The sequence below is a fragment of the Triticum dicoccoides genome, chromosome 1A (assembly GCF_002162155.2).
Source record: "Triticum dicoccoides isolate Atlit2015 ecotype Zavitan chromosome 1A, WEW_v2.0, whole genome shotgun sequence".
NCBI classification, from domain to species: Eukaryota; Viridiplantae; Streptophyta; class Magnoliopsida; order Poales; family Poaceae; genus Triticum; species Triticum dicoccoides.
Genome location: NC_041380.1, coordinates 594,105,881 through 594,127,695, shown reverse-complemented (window position 1 = coordinate 594,127,695; position 21,815 = coordinate 594,105,881). Strand labels below are relative to the sequence as shown.

Sequence of the window (21,815 nt, the reverse complement as noted above, 5' to 3'; positions counted from 1 at the left end):
GGGTTCACGTAGAGACCCGGCATCGATTATGATAAAACATATTCTCCTGTTATGAGTGGAACAATGTTCCGATATTTAATATCACTGGTAGTGAAAATGAATTTGTCTATCCAACTGATGGATGTTGTGACTGCATATTTATATGGGTCACTAGATTCGGATATTTATATGAAAGTTCCCAAAGGAATGAAGTTTCCAAATCCAAAGGCTAATCGCAACATGTATTGTGTAAAGCTTCAGAAGTCATTGTATGGCTTGAAGCAGTCGGGAAGAATGTGGTATAACCGACTGAGTATATTCCTTCTTCAGAAGGGTTACTCAAACAACAGTGATTGCCCATGTGTGTTTATTAAGAAATCTAAGAATGGATTTTGCATTATTTCTGTGTATGTGGATGATCTGAATATTATTGGGACTACACAAGAAATACATGAGGCAAGTAATCATCTTAAGACGGAGTTTGAGATGAAAGATCTGGGTAAGACTAAATTTTGTTTGGGCTTACAACTTAACATCTTCCTTCAGGAATACTTGTTCATCAGTCTTCTTATATCCAAAAGATTCTTGAGAAATTTAATATGGATAAAGCATATCCATCGAAAACACCAATGGTTGTTAGATCTCTTGATAGAGATAAAGACCCATTTAGACCTAAAGGTGATGATGAAGAGGTATTAGGACCTGAGTTTCCTTACCTCGGTGCTATTGGAGCACTAATGTATCTAGCAAACTGCACCAGGCCTGATATATCATTTACAGTAAATTTATTGGCTAGATTCAGTGCATCACCAACAAAGAGGCATTGGGTTGGTGTGAAGAACATTTTCAGATATCTTCAAGGCACCAAAGATCTTGGTTTATTCTATCGGAAAAATCAAGATAAGACCATTGTGGGATATTGTGATGCTGGATACCTATCTAATCCCCATAATGTCAGATCACAGACTGGTTTTGTCTTCTTGAGTGAAGGTATGGCCTTTTCTTGGAAGTCAACAAAACAAACTCTGATGGCTACGTCCACGAATCATTCTAATATTATTGCTTTGTTTGAAGCATCATATGAATGTGCATGGCTTCACAAAATGATTAACTTTATTGAAAGTTCAAGTGGGATTGGATCATTGGAATCACCCACTATTATCTATGAAGATAATGCTGCATGTATTACACAGATGGAGACATGTTATATAAAGAGTAATATTACAATGTATATTTCTCCTAAATTATTTTATCCCCATGAGTTACAGGAAACTGGGGAGATAAATATTTTTCAAACGAAGTCATGTGACAATCTTGCCCATATGTTTACAAAGTCATTACCAAGTTCTTTATTTGAGAAGTACATCAATGGAATTGGTATGAAACGACTTCGGGACTTGCAAAGTTCAGGGGGAGTGTCTCTCTAAATGATAATCTATTTGTGATCCTGGGATCTTTGATATTGCACTCTTTTCCTTTATAAGTTTTTCCTAAATGGTTTCTTATGGAAGGTTTTTAATAAGGCAATAGTAATGCAGGCATTGTGGTATGTCAGTTTCTCCTTATTTTTTCACTGGGTTTTTGGAAGAAGTTTTTGATGACATATTGTATATACCTCCTCATATTTTTCCTACAGAGTTTTTGGAGGAGACTGATCATGATGATGATGACCAAGATGTTGATGATAATGTTTACAAGAATAATTGGAGCAGAGATTAGGGGGAGTGTTAGGATTAATTAATTGGTTTAACTAATGGAAATCTCTGTTAGCAAACCAACATGTGGTTTTCTCTTCCGATGGGTCACGTCCTATTATAACGGACACGCCCGTCGATCCCATCTCTTGTAAAACGCCGTGCCTGTGCGACGTGTCTCTTCGAGAGATATAAATATGTACATCATCGACATCAATCAACAGCGATCATTACTGTTCATCGCACTGTTTCTTTACAGAACGAACCATGATCTGTCTCTGGTCCAAGTAGCAATAAAAAAAATGATTATATATATACATTATTAAGTTGGCATATCTGAGACTTTCATTCAGCAACAAGAGAGATTTCTGTAGAGGTTTTATTGAGAGAAGAATTTGTAGAGTTAGCTTAGAGGCATACGGTACAGAACGTATTTCATACGGTATGGAAGCCGAAACTAATGGACACGGGACACAAAAGCCTGGTTTCATGGCTACTATCCGGTAAGCCCAAACCCAAAAGAGGAAAGTGAATGCGTGCCCTTTGCTATCTAAGAGCATCTCTAGTACATCCCTTAAAGCCGCGACCTTTATACCGCGGATAAAGTCCAAGATTTCAGTTGTTTGAGGGGCGAAATCGACTGCGGGCGAACAGAGTCCTCAATTGAAACGGTAAAATTTGAAGAAAAAAAATGTTTTTCGGACGAAATGAAGAACACAATGCTAAATAGATAGATTCTTCATCGATACATTGCAAACGTATTGTACATCGCAATGCCGCCCTACCCAGAAGAAGCCAAAAACGGAGCTCTCCAGGTACAGCCAGGACCTCGAGCCTGCGGTTGGTGTACCATCGGGCCGAGCGCTTCCGCACCGCATCGGCGGCAACGCAACGCTTGCGCTCCGGGTCTTCATCATCGTCGTCGCCGCCGTCGGGAGAAGCACCTCCACTGCCGCCGGACCACATCCCGCGCCACATCTGGGCACGGCGGTGGTAGATATGGCGACGGCGTGGCGAAATCGGCGCGGATTCATTGTCGGCGGCGATTAATAGTGGTGGAATTTCGCGAGTCGTGACAGCGGCGGCGGATCTGGCGGTGGCGTGGCAAAATTAGCACGGATTCATTGCTGGCGGCGATTAATAGTGGTGGAATTTCGCGAGTCGCGGCGGTCGTGGTAAAAGGGTTGCGGCCCCTATCACGCCCGCGGAGCGGTAAAAATAGCGGTCCAGCGGTTGGATTTTAGGGGCATTGTAAAAAACAGTACGCGTTTGCGTCCGATAAGGAGTCTAGTCGGGTCGTTTTTTGCTCACGGAACTGTAGAACCGCGAAAATTTTAAGGATCAGCGTGTTATAGGGGCTCTACTAGGTTTCTGTCTATTGTTGGGGCATGTCGGTCGAGCTTGGCCTAGACCCATGGTTGGCCACTTGGTGATCTGGACTCTAGGCCGCGGCCCTGGTGGTGGGAACGGTGGTGCTGATGGGCTAAGCTCGTGGCTCAGGTGTGGGCCAGTCTCCATGGCCGCGTGGATGGCATGATGGTTGGTGCTTATCGATCGATGACTGTGACGCAAGCTAATCAGAGGAAGAGTGTCCTTACCAAGGTGAAAGCCCTACATGGCATTCCCGGGCCAACGAAGGTGGCGCCCATGGATGTCGCCTTCTTCTTTAAGGCTCCGTTGTGGTTGCTCCTAGTCCTCCAAGGTGCACTGGATGAAAATCTTGGTCCTTTGGATCCGAATTTGGTGGCACTTCAGTGGCGTATCCTTCTTGAAGGCACCGCCTTGTGGCTGATAGATCGACGGCTTGCAGCTTAGTCTCCCGTTTGAGTTCTTCATCGACTTCCTAGTGACGCGTAGTGTATATCTATTGTTTACTTGGAGTTGTTTTCGGTTTGTCGACTACTTCTTAGCACCATTGTATCTTGCCTTTGGTGCGTAGGGTATGTTGTATGACTGGTTGTAATTTGGTTGGTGCTTTAAATACAAAGCGGGACGACAGCCTTTTTTCGGTAAATAAAATTTAAGCAAAGGTAAGTCTGAGAGTGCTGCTGTCAATGATAACCTTGGTTTTGAGCAAGGATGGAATAGCATATCACAGTCTTCCATTTATCATTTTTTTATTAAATCGCACTAATAAAAGTGCAAGTACTTTTTAAAGAACATAGAAATGTCTTAAAACATGAACACCTTTATATTCTACATAAGTTTTTTGTTAAAAATGAACATTTTTAAAATTATATGAACATTTATTTTGAATTTTTAAATTATGTTAATATTTTTATTAATACTTAAAAACTTTCCAAAACTACATAAATAATTTTATATTTCATCTATATTTTTTATTAATACGATTTTCTTTAAATAATACATAAATAATTTTTAAAACTACATGTGACTGAAATTATTCATGAATAGTTCTTGAGTCATGTGAATTTCTTAAATTACGTAGTAATTTTGTAATATTATTTAAATGTTCATAATTATTAAATGTCTTTAATTAGGTAATTTTGAAAATTTACACATTTTTAATTCAATATATTTCATAAATGTACACCAAGTGTCGTCAGGAAGGGTGTTTAGGACGCCCGCAGCCCTTGCATTATGTCTTCAGTTCGAGCTCCCACGCGTGCCGTTTTTCTAGCCTAATTTATTTACATTGCAGACTGACCGATGGGACCCACCGGGGCTATGTACGAAGTTAAATAAATCTGAGGGTGTTTCTGTAAAAAAACATGTGTGCATTGCTCCTTAGCCGCTACCAGCCGCCGACAGTGGGCCCTAGCCAAGTTGGCTTGCCACACAAGAGCCGGATACACCCGCATAGATGTGACCGTATTTGCATGCCCGCACAAGTTAGATGACTGCAAGTCTGTAATCACGTTTTTTACAAGTTTATGCTACAAACTGATCACTGAGCGCAAGTTTTAAGACCCTGGTGTTTTTATCTATCATAAAAAATGACTATTTAACATACATCATACCGTTTAGGCAGTCTTAGCTAACCAGTAGCTATGGGATCGTCAAGTCAAGTAAACCCTTCCTCGTATGTGCCCATGAACCTGGCCTAGAACCAACTCGAATGTGAGTACCTTTGACCGTACGTAGATTACACTCATTACTTGATTCCTTTTTTCAAAAGGAATCCAAGGTACGAACTTTTACCGGCCTAGAGCATTATTGAATGAATAGCATGCAGCTTCTCGGAGATCCATCGATGTGCTTTCCAAGCAATAATGTGCCGTGCTGCGTGCTACTACGCGGCGTGTACGCGGAGAGTGCACCGGACGAGTGCAGTGTGGTGCAGTCAAACGGACGAGCGCAATGTGGTGCAGTCAAAAAGTTGAGTATCTCTATCTTGGTTTATTGGTCCTCTTCGTATTTTATGTCAAAGTTTGATCATAATTTAACTATTAAAATGTTAATTCATGTCATGAAAAATTATGTCATTGAATTCATAGTTAAACATAGTTTCTGATGATATTATTTTTGCTACGTATAATTTTTATATTATTTGTTAAAATATGGTACACTTTGACGTACTCTGAAAAAAAAACACCAGCAAAAACACATCAAGTATACACAATTAGTACTCCCTCCATTTCTAAATATAAGTTTTTTAGATATTCCAATTGGGATAACGTACAGCTGTATACAAACACATTTTATAGTGTAGATTCACTTTTTTTACTCCATTTGAAATCTCTAAAAGAATTGTATTTAGGACCGGAGAGAGTACTAGTAGCTTTCGTGAAAAAGGAAAACCCATGCCGAATTTGACTTGAGGGTGGAAAAAGGTTACACAAGGATATGTGAATGCACATCGACTAACACCTGTGGACGTACATCATTTACACCTTTCTTGTACGTACTTAGTACTAGTAGCTTGTGTGGAAAAGGTAAATCCACGGTGAACTTGAAGGTGGAAAAATGTTACGTCAGTGCAGTCCTAATTTGCAACTATGTGCTGCAAGTCCGCAAAGAAGAAAAAGAATGAAGAAAAAAATATAAAGAACTCTATACAAGTACTACTAATCAACATAAGCAAGCCGTGCGTACATGCACCATGTCTTGCACCGACCGTCTAACACTCTGTTCTTCGATGCCCGTGCGCCACTGGAGACTCGCCGACACTCCCGCTCATCATGGAGTTGGAGCCGGCATCATCGGAGTATGCGCCCTGCTTGGAATTGGAACTGAAATTTGGGATGGAGAGAACAAGCTCCTTGACATCAGAGCTCGACGACCGAAGGTGCGCGAGGATCTTGCTAAACTTGGGCCTTCGCCGTGTGATGGCGATGGATACGTCGTTGGGGAAGAGGTCCTTGCGCACGAAGGCATGGTACATGGTGGTGGCTAGGACGCTGGTGACTGTGACAACAGCGATTCCTGACAATCCGACTGCCAGTGCCCGTGTCAGCATGTTGTCTACCTCCGATGCATACAACACTGTCGCCAAGGCCACACTCGTCATCGGGAATGTGTATGCCCACCATGACAGGGAGAACCTAAACCCCCGAAAGAGGTTGACGCGTACCACCAGCGACACATAGAGGAATAGTGAGACAAAGTAAAGGAGCTTAGCACCATTGTTGAACTCGCCAGAGATCCTTGTCCACGCCATGGATGCAACGCTAGGTGCGGCAACGAAAAGGAAGAACACTGGGTGGAGCTCCTTGGGGAGTTGCACGTTGGTCGGGAGCCGCTGATAGAGAGTGACGAAGAGCACGACATAGTGGGCCAACCCGACAGCAAAGAAGAAGATGGGCAGCTCCCGGAGTCCCATCCTGGCGCCTAGCAGCGCACCGACGAAGTTGCCGACGACGGCAAGGTGGTTGGATGGGTTAGCCACCTTAGAGAGGCGTCGCTCGCCGCTAGACATCCATTGTCCGTAGATTTTAAGGTCGAGGCACAAGATGGGAGCCATGAACACATACCAGACGGCGTGGTGGATCTCCCACACCGGATGTGGCAAACCCTTGACGAGGAAGAGGCAGGCGATCCATGGCGCGAAGAAGAAGTTGACGCGCACCGGGTGATGGAACTCACGGTGGACGGCCTCGAAGTAGAAGACGATCTTCAAGAGGTAGGTGATTGAGACGACCCCCATGAGTGCGACGGAGACCCACCAGAGGACGTGGTTGACGACCGGGTGCACGTGAAGAAACTTGGTGGAAGGCTCCGTCTGCAGGGTCTTCCAGAGCATGGCCTGGCTGCTCACGCCAAGGCACATCCCAAAGGCGCTGATGGGGAACCGGAGCAGGAACGGCCATGTCTCGTCCTTAGGAAGCACCGCCACCTCTGTCGACTGCATGTTCATGAGGTCATTAGACACAAAGAATGTAATGGTGAAAAATTTTCTAGAGCTCCTCTGAGATCGGTGTACGTGACACGGTTACGTGGTACGTACACGAAGGGTCTCAAGCTCGGGGCCTTCGAGCGCGGCGAAGTAGCGGTCGGCAGTGGGCACTTCATCGTCCTCGTCTGTGTCCTCCTCTGAGATCTTTGACGCTGCACCTTGTTCGACGTCGATATCCTGTGGCACCCCGCGGAGGCTGGAGAGCTGGCGCTCAAGGCGGCCAGAGAACGTCTTGAAGTGGTCAAACCGCCGGTCTCGCTCCCGCGTGCTGTCGCTCCGCAGCACCGTCGGCACCTCGCCGCCGACTCTGACCACCAAGGACGGCTGCGAGTGGTGCCGGGCCTGCTTCAGCAGCTGCGGCACGGCTGGGTGGTGAACCAGCTCGACCTTCGACTCGCTCGGCGGCACCCGAGTAGCGCCCACGTCGGCGCCGTTTCCGCGGACGCACGGCGGCATGCCAAGCTGCGCGAGGTGGAGACCCGACGGCGAGCCCGGCACGCTGAAGGAGACAGAGCACGGCGTGTCAGCGTGAGAAACCACGGCCGCGCCGCCGGTGGCCCGCGAGGGGACACGAACGAGAAGCGTTTCCGGGGACGGAGCACACCTCGGCTTGCCGTCCAGTACCCCCGCCATCTGGACTCTGACCTCCCTGGACGCCATGCTATCTACTCTCTCTTTCTCTCTGTGCTGTGCTGAAGACGCGTGAGCAGCCAGCAAGCTCCTCAAGACGCGTGCGAGTTGGCGGTGACTGGCGAGTGAATGTATGTGCTTTGCAGCGTGGGTGTGGCTAGCTTATATACACATGGCCCGAGTGGAGGACGCATGCGCGGCTAGCCAACTGATGGATCGACCGACCGACCGACCGGTGCTAGTGCCGCCGGCGGGAGGGCCGCTCAGGTCAGCGGCGCCGGCACGCACGTGGACGAGAGAACACGAAGGTTCCAAGCATCACCGCCAGGCCGCACCGCACCTCGAAAAGCTACAGCTACAGATATCGCGCGCGTCACCGTCAGCGTGCACTCATCGGCAGCAGCGGTCGCGCCGTAGTAGTATCTCAGAATGCGACGCCACCCCCGTCGTCGTCTTCACGTCCTCGGCCACCGATCGATCGGCGGCCGAAGGAGACGAAATTCTTTGTGTGACACAGTGACAGGCCATGGATGGACTTTGACAGACGATGTGATGGAGAGAGCTCGATCGAACGAACATGTCTTGTGTGTTGGGGTGAGCCGGCAAGTGTGGATCGGCGTGGATAGATATTTCTGAGTCTGTTTCTACTTGAATAATAGTATAGCTGTATCAATTTGACTTAAATAATAGTTATACTAGGAGTATGACTGATTAGATTGGTCCAACGAAATCGTGCATACATGGGGCCTAGGTCGTCCTCAAACGAGTAACACGTTATTTTTATAGAATTATAGGTGTATATTAGTTTTCTCGAGATAATGGAAGCTTTTCCGTTAATCATATAAATACAATTGACTAAAGTTGGTGTGGGTGGTGGGCATGCTGAAGTGTACCATGCAGTCTTAATGAAAATAAACTGAAATGTTATACTCTCTCCGTTCGATAATGTAGTACAGGTAGATTTTTTGAAAAATCAAACCACATAAACTTTGATCAAGTTTGTGGATAAAACATTCACATCATTAGACTTATAATAAGACATAGTTTCGTATTTTTATATATTTTGTATTGTAGATATAAATAGTTCTCTCTAGAAACTTGATCAAAGTTTGTAAAGTTTGACTTTTTTAAAAATATATATGCACTACATTATGAATGAAGGGACTATATATTTGTAATTTTTGAAGGAGCGGTAACTAGTAAATGATCATAAGTGCAAGTGTCCCCCATCCATGCCCTTCACTGCATTTCCTTTGATCGGCACATCACATCTCCGACCTGTGAGATCGAGTTGTGGTTGTATATCTCCATGACTGCTCGGTACTTTGAGGGACTCCATCTCCTGGCATTGTAATATGTCATGACCTTGTTTTGCGACATCAGCTTACCTCATTCGGTCTAATGAATCTACACCCCTTTTTGTTAGCAAATTTTGATCCGCTCAGGCAACCAATATTTCATGACCTTGTTTTGGGGCTTGAACTTACCTCATCCAGTCTAGTGTATCTACACCCCTTTCTGCTATCAAAGTTTGATCGACTCAAGCAACTGATATTTTGTGACCTTGTTTTGCGACTTAAGCTTACCTCATTCAGTCTAATGGCTCTACACCCCTTTCTGCTGGCAAAATTTGGTCGGCTCAAGCAACTGATACGTCGGGACCTTGTTTTGCGGCCTCAACTTATCACATTCAGTCTAATGGATCTACGCCCCTTTCTACTATCAACATTTGGTCGGCTCAAGCAACCCTTATTTCGTGACGTTGTTTTGCGGCCTCAACTTATCACATTCAGTCTAATGGATCTACGCGCCTTTCTGCTGTCAAAATTTGATTAGCTCAAGCAACCCATATTTCGTGACATTGTTTTGCGGCTTAAGCTTGCCTCATTCAGTCTAATGGGTCTACACCCCTTTCTGCGAGCAAAATTTGATCGGCCGAAGCAACTGATACTTTGTGACCTTGTTTTGCGGCTTCAGCTTATCTCATTCACTCTAATGGATCCAGACCCTTTTCTGCTATCAAAATTTGATTGGCTCCAGCAACCGATATTTCGTGACCTTATTCTGCAGCTTAAGCTTGTCTCATTCAGTCTAATGGGTCTACACCCCTTTCTGCTAGCAAAATTTGCAAAATTTGATCGGCTCAAGCAACCGATATTTCATGACCTTGTTTTGCGGGTCCAGGTTACCTCATTCAGTCTAATAATGGGTATACACCTTTTTATTCTAGCAAAATTTGATCGGCTCAAGCAAAACCAAAAGTGTCAGTACTTCGCTTGCTCGATGTGTGTCGTAGAGAGAATAAGCCAAATCTTTTATTGACTACAAGAAGGAACGGTCCGCATTTGTGAGCATCTATGTTCGTATTTATTTCTTGAAAAAAAATTGGTAAGCGAGGACAAAACGCCGAAAAAAGTGGCTCGGGAAGGAGAGCGTTAATTAGTTGTCCCAATCAACCTTAGTGAGTTGCCTTTGATAGCTATACTCACTTTTTTTAGTACTTTTTCTACTAATAACAAGTTAACCGAATGCCGAAACAGGCTTGGAAATTGATGGGGAAAAGTACATCGATGGAACTCAAAGAAGCTGCAAGCGATTCATTCCTTTCGGGAGAAGGGAGGAATCTATCTATGTGCACCGTGGTGCGTGCTACGCGGCGTGTACGCGGAGAGTGCACCGGACGGCACTTCATGCGGCGCAGTCATAAAAGTTGTGCCCCGCTGCCTCTGACGTCGTGCCGGCCCGGAAGATCGGTCTCAATCGATCAATGGTACGTGTGGCTGTCCTCTTGGTCCTCCGGCTCGTGACCTTGACCGACGCGAGCCAAAGTAGCTAGCAGCCCGGCCACAACATACTCCACCATGCATGCAAAGTGCCGTGGTGCACACCAGGAGCCCACACTGCACACTGTGCGAAGGAAATCAGTGGAAATTGCAAGTCGTTTGTATGCAATGAATTGTTGGACCAAGACTGATCGGTCATCATGTAGAGGTTGCTTCCTTGTCTCAAAAAAATAAAAATAAAATGTAGAGGTTGCTTCCACGAATCCCCCTGTATGGCTACATGCCTACCGTACTCAGGGCCGGTCCTCGGCACGTGCTATAGGTGTGGTGGCACAGGCCCTCCCGAAGACCAAGGGCCCTCATACAGGAGTAAAGCTACATGTTCGAAGCGTTTGTTCTGGTTTATGGATTGATCCAACGTGGAATTCTATCGTTGGGCGTCAGATGGGAAAATCGGCCCATCCCTTGAAATTTAGGGGACAAGTTTAGTTAGTTGGAAGGAGCCCCTAGGATCCCCATAATGAAACACATGTCTAGCTTTTTTGCCCAGGTACTCCCTTTGTTTCTTTTAAGTCCACACATAAAATTTGTCTGAAGTAAAACTTCATAAAATTCGACCAACTTTATAATAAAAAATCCAACATGAACAATACGAAATCAATATCATTAGATTTATCATGAAATTATTTTCTAACTATAACTTTAGTAGTATTATAGATGTAGATATTCTTTAATATAAATTTGGTCAAAGTTTACATAGCTTGACTTCAAACATATCTTATTTGCGGAGTAAAAAGAAACTGGAAGTACATGAATGAATACTAACACCTTACACACACATTTCAATGCAATACAGCCCACGCCTCAGTTCCCAACATTGCACACTGAAACCTAGTAAACACAAACTAGGAATGGCCCATGATGATAGGAATAATAAACAATACCCCATGTCAAAAGGAAATTAAAATGAGACCAAGAACTGTACCATGAAAAGGAACCAAGTTGTGCCATAGCACCTTAAGCATCGGCCGAACAAGCTCTAGTAGCTAGGCCCGGCGATACCCTCCGGCGGCAGCGGGAAAGGGGGAGGGGGGAGGAACACTCGTGGCGGATGGCTAGGGTTTTCTCCTGGGCCGCCCTACGTGTGTGGGTACGTCAGCTTGATAAATGTTGGCCGATAGTTTTGATCTCTACCTCCCTCTGTGTGTCCCCGAATTTGTTGCACATGCATGTGTACTATAATCACGCCCATGTACACACAGAGCCGTACTTTCAATACTAACTTCATTGGACGTACATGAAAAATGAGACCATCTACAACTAGCTTCTCAAGGTATATTTTTATAGAAAAAAAAACTATAAAATCACCTGCCATTCAGGGCTCAAGCAAGGGTGGGCTAGCTCGCTCCTTGCGGGCCTAGTTTGTTAGGGCTTTTGAAGGTATATTTTGTTCTTACAGTACTGTACATACATCATGGGCCATGTTTATTAGGGCTTTTACTTCTGATTTTACAGATTTTCCATTTTGGCAAAAAAAAACCCACAAAAGCTTCGAAATAGGTTTTATTTTTTACTTCGGCTTTTGGCTTATGAATCAATATTGTTAGGACCGGCAGCAAGGTCGTTGTTGAGTTTTCACCTAGATCTATGCAACCACTCCAACTTCATCCAAAAGTTGTGAGCTTACAGAGGGTAGCCGTAGCTGGCCGGCCCGTGCCGCCAAGCGCAAAGCTGGACGGGCAGACAAGCAGCATGTCACCCTTACGTATCAAAAGAGGCCCACTTGCATGCTCTGGGATGCATATGACGCGTTGAGACTCGCTTAAGGGAGGAGCACCACCAACCTCTGCCACCAGAGCTGCATGTCGGTAGGAAGCCCCGCCGATAGACGCTCTCCACCCTACCACCTTCCACCTTCTTCTTGAAGCCGCAACCACCTCAAATTCTCAAGTTGCTGCCATGGCAAGACATAGCTGCCGCCCCTGCTGAGGCCACTGCCTGCAGATGGACCTCCGCGTGCACCATACCTCCCTCCTGAGCTCACGACTGACACCGGCGTGCACACCATGCCGCCGCGCGAGCCTCCACCAGATCTAGCGTCCCGCGCACCGACACCGCAGCACTGGCTTTGCCCAACGACACCCCCAAATGGTAGCAGAGGGGAGGATTGAGGAAGACTCGCAGCAACTGGATAGGGTTTCCTCCTGCGTCGCCCGCAGGAGCGACACGACATGATAGATCTTGCCCAATAGTTTTGATCTCTGCCTCCTTTTCCGTGTGTTCGTGAGTTTGTTGCACTTTTTTTTTCTTTTTTTGCGAACAAGTTCGTTCCACATTCATGTGTACTGTAATGACAGTTCATGTACGTGCACAGCCAGCAATTTCAATGGTAACACCAGTGGACGTACATCAAGCACGTACTTTGTACTAGTAGCTTTCGTGGAAAAGGTAAATCAATGCCGAACTTGACTTGAGGGTGAAAAATGGCTACACAAGCATGTGTGAATGCACGTCAAATAACACCTGTGGACGTTTACATCATGTATACGTACTTGGTACTATTAGCTTGTGTGGAAAAGGTAAATCCATTGCCGAACTTGAGGGTGGAAAAAGGGATACCACACAAGCATGCAGGTGTGAATGCCAAATAAAATTGGTGTTGAAAAAAACCAGCTGCACGCCGGAATTGAATCAAACTTTGAAGCATGAGCGACTACTTTTGTCTCCACATAGAGTACATTAATTATAATTTTTGTTTTGGCGCATGCAAGCAAGCCGGGTTCCAGCTAAGTCGACGCTGCTTCGTATGTGCATGCATGACCAGCGCAGTACGTGCGAATGTTTGTGTGTCTGCATGCATTTTTCTCCTTCTTCCCCTAACTACCAGTCCTTCATTTTTCTTCATATATTCGTACTACTATGCGGTAGAGACTAGAGCGACGCATCATGCCGTGAATGACCCGGAGGACTCCATCCACCGGAGACTTTTGATCATCGTGCATGCTTATACAAGAAGGAATTTTGTATTCCTACTGATCATCGAGAGCATAGCAGAGGTGAGTGACGTACGTACAAACAAGAGAATGTAGACACACAACGGTACATGCATGCGAGAGATCAGTGGGATAATGTATATATATACTCTTTCTTTGAGGGAAGGATAATGTATACACTACTTGGTCTCGTGGAGATGCATGCCGGTGTGTATTGTGTTTTTTCTGATTTTGTGAAGTGGAATGCAGATGCATCCTGGGGTCATGCATGGCGTGTATGATGCTTGAAAACTAAACACCAATGGACGTGCATCATGTACGTACTTATTAGTACTGTGAGCTTCTGTGGGAAAGATAAACCCATGCCGAACTTCAGGGTGGAAAAAGGTTACACAAGCACGTGTGAATGCACACTATATCTTCTTCTTCTTTTTTGCGAAAAATGCACACTATTACTTCCCCGTATAAAAGCAAAAAAAAAAATGCACACTAACTATCTCCGGGTCCTAACAAAATGTGTGTAGAAAAGCCAGCAGCACGCCGGAATTGAATCAAGCGTTGAAACATCAGCGACTTCTTTCATCGCCAAACGAGGAAATGTAGAGTGTACAATAATTATGATTTTTGTTTTTGGCGCATGCAAGAAAGCTGGGGTCTGACCGATGACTTCTTGCATTAGTTTAGTTCGATGCTGCTTCATATCGTGCATGACCCGCCCCGTGGGTGCGAGTGTTTTGACTCTTGAGTGTCTGCACGCAGTGTTCTCCTTCTTTCCATAACCTTGGTCCTTGTTCTTCAAAAATGTAGTGTAGAGTGAGAGGGACATCAGGCCGTCAACGACTCGCACTCGATCGACCAGAGACTTATGGTCATGGTACGCACTTCTACATGAGGAAGACCCTACCGAGCAGGTACGTACAAAGCAGTGCATGCATGTGAAAGACCAGTGGGATTAACGTGTACACTACTCGGTCGTGCTGGTGCATGTTGGTGTGAATTGTGTTTTTTTAGTTGGTGTATTAAAGAAAATTGGTTATCTGAAGTTGAATGCAGCTGCATGCATGTGTATATAATATTTTTCAGAAAAAAATGTGCGCAATGCTTTAGTCCTAGTCAAAAGATCGGTCGGTGCTTGTATCATCAGCTGCCTTCGATCCATAATTATACAATGCAAGGTGCTTAGAGAAGATGCTTAGGTCTTGTACAATGAGAGGTGCTTAGGGGAGGTGTTTAGAGAAATAAATCAGACTTTCCTTAAGCACCGGTGCTTATTTGTACAGGATAGACGCTTAACTAAGCGTCTCTCCTGTAGAAATAGGCATCGGTGCTTCAGAAAAACCCGGTTTATTTTTCTAAGCATCTCTCTAAGCACCTCTCATTGTACAAGGCCTTAAAGAAATAAACCAAGCTTTTCTTAAGCACCGATACTTATTTGTACAGGATGGACGCGTAACTAGACGTCTCTCCTGTAAAAATAGACACTGGTGCTTCAGAAAAATCCGGTTTATTTTTCTAAGCACCACCCTAAGCCCTAGCATTGTACAAGGCCTAAAGGGGCCATCGGCTGCTTGGCGAAGATCCAACTAAAAATGTGATGCCCCATTTAATTTGTGTGCACTCGTGCAAGCCACTATCCACACTAACATATAAAGGCTGAAATGAGGAAAGCGGAGCAGAGCCATAAACAAATTCACCTTTGTTCATCTAAAAACCAAATTAACTTATCATAAAACAACAACAAAAATTCCACTATGTCATTTTATGGGTTCTTTAGAGCTACTTTTGTGACCAGTTACACTTGAAAAAGAATTTCAAAGCACTACCGATAAAGCAAAGTACCATCAACGACAAGGATGATTACTAGCTAGATACCTCCATGATCCGCGGGCATAGAAATTTCTGTCCGTTGTTTCGTACAGATGGCCGCCGGTTTTCTATGTAGAAAAGTTTATGCAAGCCAGTACGTGTGACCGCCCACGATCTCCACTGTCAATGCATAAAATCAGCAGCTTGCACGCACCGACTCATGAATCAGACAGCAGCTTGCACGCAGAGACTCGTGAATCAGACTCCGACACAGGCCGCGACTACTTTGAAAGGGAGTGTCTGTGAATAAGTCTTAATTGGACCTTTCTCGTACGTGCATGACCCGCCGGTCCGTACATGTGTCTGCAAATGCAATTTTCTCCCTCCTTCCCTACCTATTGGTCCTTTTTCTTCGCATATGTAGTTACATGGTGATCGTGGCGAGAGACATCATGCTGTGAATGACTCGGACTCGATCGACCAGTGACTTTTGATCATTGCCCTTCTACATGAGCACATGACGCACTTGCTAACAAAGAAGAGCACATGACGCAGACCCTACCGGTTGAGAGTGTAATGTGCATAGCATGCGAGTGATGTACAAAGGAGTGGACGACATGTGAGTGACCAGTGGGAATAATAATGTATATATACTACTTCATCGTGTGCAAACCTTAAAAGTTTTTTATGGTTAGCTATACATGCGTGCGTGGTGCCATAGTCCGAGTCAAAAGGTCACCGGTAAAGGCCTTGTCTGCTGGCCTAGTTGGCGAAGTTCGTTCGACTATACAGTGATGAGACTAGAATGTTTATCTTTGATGATGATACTCATATATTACACTCTGGAAGCATAACTAGTTTATAAAACAGCTTCACATCAACACCAACTTTTTGTGAATGGATCACTTATTTTGAAATTAGTTAGACAAGCTCCGAAGCAGCACTAACTGATCAATTGATAGAGACTGGCGACGAACGGATTAGGCTGCCGGTAGTGGTTAGTATTATAAGTTAATGTCATACATATGATACTAGTGTATCATACTACACCTCGGTGATGCATAGTACTTCCTCTATCCATATATATAGGACCTAATGTGCTTTTTGAGTCTAAGTTTGACCACATGTTAGAGCATAATATATGACATGCAAGTTACACAAAGCATATCATCAAATTCATACGCGAAGGAAGCTTTCACTGATAGTCTCAAAAAACGCATTAGACCTGATTTATATGGATGGAGATAGCATTATAAATTAGTATCTTAGATGACCTCCTTTATTCTCATGCAAGACATATACTAGTACAATATTTATTATGATATGGTGTAATGATATGATACTGAACTCTTTTTTTCTTTATTTAATTTTATGTCACCTCATCAAAATTATCTAGTTAGTATGTATGATACTAGCTATGATACTACAATTATGGGCAACCTTACAAGCACAAAGTTCGATTAGCAAAGACGTATGTGCTGCCTCCAACCGAGTTGGCAACACCAACAACACATGGGAGGTCAGACCATTGCAAGACTAGCAGCCATTATTACACCAGACACCAGTGCAGAAAATGCTACTAAATAATAAAAATATATTTGAACATGTTTATTTGATATTAAAAAAGGTCAGCGTGTATTCATAAAATATTCATCGTATATTACAAAAACATCATCATGTATATGAAAATAAAGCATCATATATTTCAGTGTATAGTTTTAAAATGTTCTGTACATATTTAAAAAGGTTTAGCATGTATTACAAAAATGTTCATTTAAAATTAAAAATGTTCACAGTATATTAAAAAGTTATCACCGTATGTTGAGATTTTTTTATTATATAGGGAACTTTAAAAAAGGAGAAATGGAAAAGAATGGAAATCAGAAAAAAAAGGAATCGGAAAAAGATAGAAAAAAGAAAAGTAAAGTAAAAGCTACCTAACCAGAATAAACCGGAAAATAGAAGATACAAGATAAAAAGTACATTCCCAAATATACGATGAATATTTTAAAAAAGTTGAGGGCATCAACTATTAGAATATTCAATATGTTTCACGAGGGGACAGGAAAATTATTCAGATGAAATCTCCTTCCATCTTGCTATACCCCCATGCTCGCGCTGGCCGCCGCATCGGTGTGTGCTGGCCGACGTGCTCCGGCTTTTTTCACTGTTTTGACTTTCTCAGCAAATCTTAACACAAAATAAACTCCTTCAAAAACTATTTCACAATTTAACTTTTTTAATAACGCCACAAGCCGCAGCGTTCCTTCTCTCTTTAGAAACGCCGACCTAGCTAGCGTTGCACCCCTACATAAATAAGTGACAAATGTAAAAAGCTACTTGCAACGCCACCAACATTGGCGTTTCGTAGTTGGGCACCAACGCCACACACTTTGGCATTTCCAGGAACGCCAGACACTTAGGCGTTTCTGCACTCCCACGTAGCGCCTCGACCAGGCCAGCAACGCGAGCTAGTTTGGCGTTTCATATAGTGCAGCAACGTCACGACCCATGGCGTTTCTGAAAAGGGTCAGATCCTGAAATAGTTTTGTACAAAGTTCATTTTGTGTTAAGATTTGCTGAGAAAGTCAAAACAGTGAAAAAGGCCACGTGCTCCCATGCCCACGCAGCCGTGCAACTGCAGCCGCATGCAGCCACAGCTGGGTGCGGGCATGCTTCAGCCTTGCGGGGTGCCACTCGCTGCTGGCCGCCGCGTGCTACACATAAGGTACTCGGGGTGAAATGCTTGAAAAGATAATTTAAGAGGTGTAGTTATTTGGCCCAAAATATATAAGGAGTCAAAATGGACGGTGCGTGTCCGTGAGCCTTTGAGGGGCCAAATTAGTGATGTCCAGCTGTAGATGCTTCTAGGGCATCTCCAACGGAACCCGCAAAAAACTTCTCGTATTCGTTCACGGACAGAGGTGACCAGTCTACGGGCACGGATGTGGAGCTCTACATCCAACGCTAGTCACATACATTTTCACAACAACTCAAATCAACTGGATGAAATTTATGCAAACACGGTGAATTTTGATATAAAGACGGCGGATTTTGATTGAAAGTAGGATAATTTGTACATAAAACATGATGGTATTTCGCCCCATAAACTAAAAACCTAAAACTAAAACCCTAAACTAGCATGTACTTCACAGTGACCTCGTAGCCATTGCCGGCCTGGCCGGCTGCTCCTCCTCGTCTGTCATCGTCGCCTGACCTGTCATTGGAGTCGTCGTCGTCAGGCTTGGGGCGGCGGAAGGTGGTGGCGCCGCGGCAGGGCTTTCCGACGGCCGTGTGACGCTCGGGGATGATCCTCTCGACCTTCTCTTGCGCAGTGTGGCCGCAGCCACCGAGAATGTGGGCCGAGGGAGAGGGCGGCGGTTATCGGAGGAGGCGTCGGTATTGGCAACGGACAATTCCTCGCCATAACTGGCCATCTTCCCACCGACGCGGCGGAACGGCGCTTGGCTGTCTCCGACGTCATCACAGAGTGGTCTAGGGCGCAGGCGTACGCCAGGTCTGGGTCCGCCGTGATGTGTGGTGGCGGGACGTTGGAGTCCATGAACTGGGATCGATGCGCGGGACGTCGGATTCCCGCCGGTGCTCCTCCCGGTCGGCGTATTCCTACACCGTCATGGCGCTCTGGGACGATGACGACAACGAGGAGCCCCCATGGAGGTAGTGCAGAATGCGCCCGCTCGACATGGGCAGTGGGGTGGCGAGCAGCGCTCGTCCTCGACGACATGGCGAGGCGGCGGCGAGCGGCGCTCCACCTTCCCGGCACACCGAGGCGGCGGCGAGAGCCTCTCTTCGTTCATGGCGCGCCGGGGCGGCGGGGAGAGCTGCTCTTCCTTGACACGGCATCCAATTGGGACGCCACTGCTGCGCGGTGGGGGAGAGCATGGAGGGGATGCCGGCTCCGGCTTCACGGGGAGGAGCACCCCCGATGGCGGAGCCGGGCCATTGGCGTGGACGATGGAGCAACGGAGCATCCATCTGCTCCTCGAACTCTGCATTGGTGCTGGCGCAGACCTGGCCCGACACTGCTAGAGCGGACTGCGACGGCGGCGGCTGCGGGTCCTCCTCGTGAGATGATGATCTCTGCCTGTGTTGAGTCACCTCCACCTGATGAGGACAACGACCCTGCAGTCCGAGAGCGGCGTCTCCACGAGCCGTCAGATCCTACCCCAGAACCGCCTGCCGGCACCGACGCCAAGGACTTGCCCATCGTCGGAGATGTGGAAGGGGGTGCGGCTAGGAGGAGGAGGAGGTGGAAGGAGGAGGATGCGATATGGACAGTGCCAGAGTGTGACTTAAATACCTGCGGCCAAGCCATGCGAAGGGCCGGTCAGCCGCTTCAATGTGGCGCAGCAGCCAGAGTTGGTTCCTCGGGAATCTGCATCCGCATTGAAGCGGCGACTGCCGAGATGTCGCGTCGGTCAGCGCCGCCCTCCTTCCCTCCGGTCACATCCCGACATCAATATTGGCGTTCGCGTGCTCTGGGCCGGCATGAATGCAGCGCGGTTAGCGGCGCGTGCATCGGAATAAAAGTGCAAGAGGGGCGGCTGACGGGTTTTGGTGGGCCAGGACGGTCAAAAGCGGGCTTGGGAGCGGTCCAGACTCCCGCAAACCTCCCCCACTTTTGTCTTCGGTTTGCAGGAAAATTGCGTCCGTACCGTTCCGCTGACTGATGCAGGTCGGCATTGGATGGCTTCGACGATCCAGACAGCGCGGTCCAGACGGTTGCGGGAGATTCACGGGTCCGCCTTGAAAATGCCCTTACACAAGCATATGTAAATGCAAATCAACTAACAACCATGGACGTACATCACTTACATACTTAGGACTATAATAGCACATGTGCCCATGTGTTGCAACAGAAAAAATGATGTTTTGTTCAAGCATCATGTCTCGTACCACCAGATTCACTACGAAGAACATGCTGCAATGCAACATCCTTTTACAAAGTGAACATAAATAATAGGATGCAATTTATCTGTGTCCATATTTTCTTTGCGGCATAATCTCCCACTGATTCCATTTAACTATAATCCTTCCTTTAATTACCATGACGCCCTCACCCCTTTTAGTCGAGAATCAAATCCTTTTTTTATTTAGTAGCCCCACCACAATGAAGCCTATGGATTCTTCCTTTTAATTATCCTATCTTTTTACCTCAAATCCTTCCTTTAATTAGCCCCATTTATTTGAATATACTATTTATTAAGCCCACAATCATTCTTTTAATTATTTCATCGGTTTACCCACAATCCTTTCTTTAATTAGCCACATCCATTTAAATATCCCATTTAAGCCCACAATTCTTCCTTTAGTTAGCTCACTTGCTTAATTAGCTCATCCTAAACATGAGGCTGGTCTCCTTTGTTTTAACAGTCTGTTGGTTGATTCCTGAGGCCACTTCCCGCTTGTATATTTACTGGTGGGAACCATTCTAAAAGAGCGAGGTGGGATTAGTAAACGTGAAAGATGCATAACTCGTTGGTTGTTACATCAAAGAGCCAGACAGGAGGTGCCGCGTCTATTCCCATAATGTTGATTTATTTTAGCATAATTATTTTTCGCGGTCTCTATGAAAGCTCATAGAAGGACCATCAACGTACAAGTACCTGGCCCAAATGGCTTACCCTGTACGAGTGAACTGTAACGAAACTTTAGTGCTCATACCAAACGAAAATCTTCACCTAAAAAAACCAAACGAAAATCGATGAAAAGGACCAAACTAAACCAAACCAAACCAAACCAAGAATACCTAATCCCTTTAATAGTAGGTGTAGAGTATAGATATAGATATACATTAGCTTGTGTGGAAAAGCTAAATCCATGACGAACTTGATGGTGGGAAAAGGTTACTACACAAGCATTGCAAGTTTGAATATTCACCATCTCCGGGTCCTAACAAAATTTGTGTAGAAAAAGCCAGCAGCACGCCGGAATTGAATCAAGCTTTGAAACAGGAGCGACTGCTTTTATCTCCACACGAGGAAATGTATAGTACAAAATTATAATATTTTTTCCGGCGCATGCAAGCAATTCCTGCGCCAGCTAATTCGATGCCGCTTCGTACATGCAGGACCAGCCCCATACGTACGAATGTTTTAGGTGTCTGCATGCATTTTTCTCCTTCTTTCCCTAACCACCGGTCCTTTTTCTTCGCATATGTACGACATATATGGTAGGGAGTCAGACAAGAGCGAGACATCATGCCGTGAATGACCCGGAGGACTCCATCCACCGAGACTTTTAGTCATTGTGCCCGCTTATACAAGTGGAACATTCTATTCCTACTGATCATCGAGAGCACACAGAGGTGAGTGACATATAAAGCGGTTCATGCATGTGAGAGACCAGTGGGATAATGTACATACTGTGTAAGATATTAGAACTCTAATATTCCGGCGTATTTATCTGACTCTAGTATGGGTATGTATAGAGTAGAATGTGGGTCAGACATAAAGTACGAGACAACTAATACATCATTTAAATATATTCTATCTCTAACCTTTATATCTAGCTTAAACAGAACTATACTTCTAACATTCCCCCTCGGTCGTAG

General features: G+C 45.3%; 1 protein-coding gene across 1 annotated transcript; it reads right to left on the bottom strand.

Moving 5' to 3' along the window:
* Nucleotides 1-5,468: 5,468 nt before the first annotated feature.
* Nucleotides 5,469-7,770, bottom strand: LOC119348867 (S-type anion channel SLAH2-like). The gene is made up of 2 exons (XM_037616869.1): nt 7,081-7,770; nt 5,469-6,978 (listed from the first exon to the last, which is right to left on the bottom strand). The coding sequence occupies exons 1-2, from the start codon at nt 7,687-7,689 to the stop codon at nt 5,755-5,757; spliced, it is 1,833 nt and encodes a 610-aa protein (XP_037472766.1). The 5' UTR covers nt 7,690-7,770; the 3' UTR covers nt 5,469-5,754.
* Nucleotides 7,771-21,815: the final 14,045 nt, after the last annotated feature.

Coding starts and splice junctions, on each gene's coding strand:
- LOC119348867 (XM_037616869.1), bottom strand. CDS start 7,689: ATGGCGTCCAGGGAGGTCAGAGTCCAGATGGCGGGGGTACTGGACGGC. Junction 6,979..7,080: donor CCGAGCTTGAGACCCTTCGT/GTACGTACCACG, acceptor ATGAACATGCAG/TCGACAGAGGTGGCGGTGCT.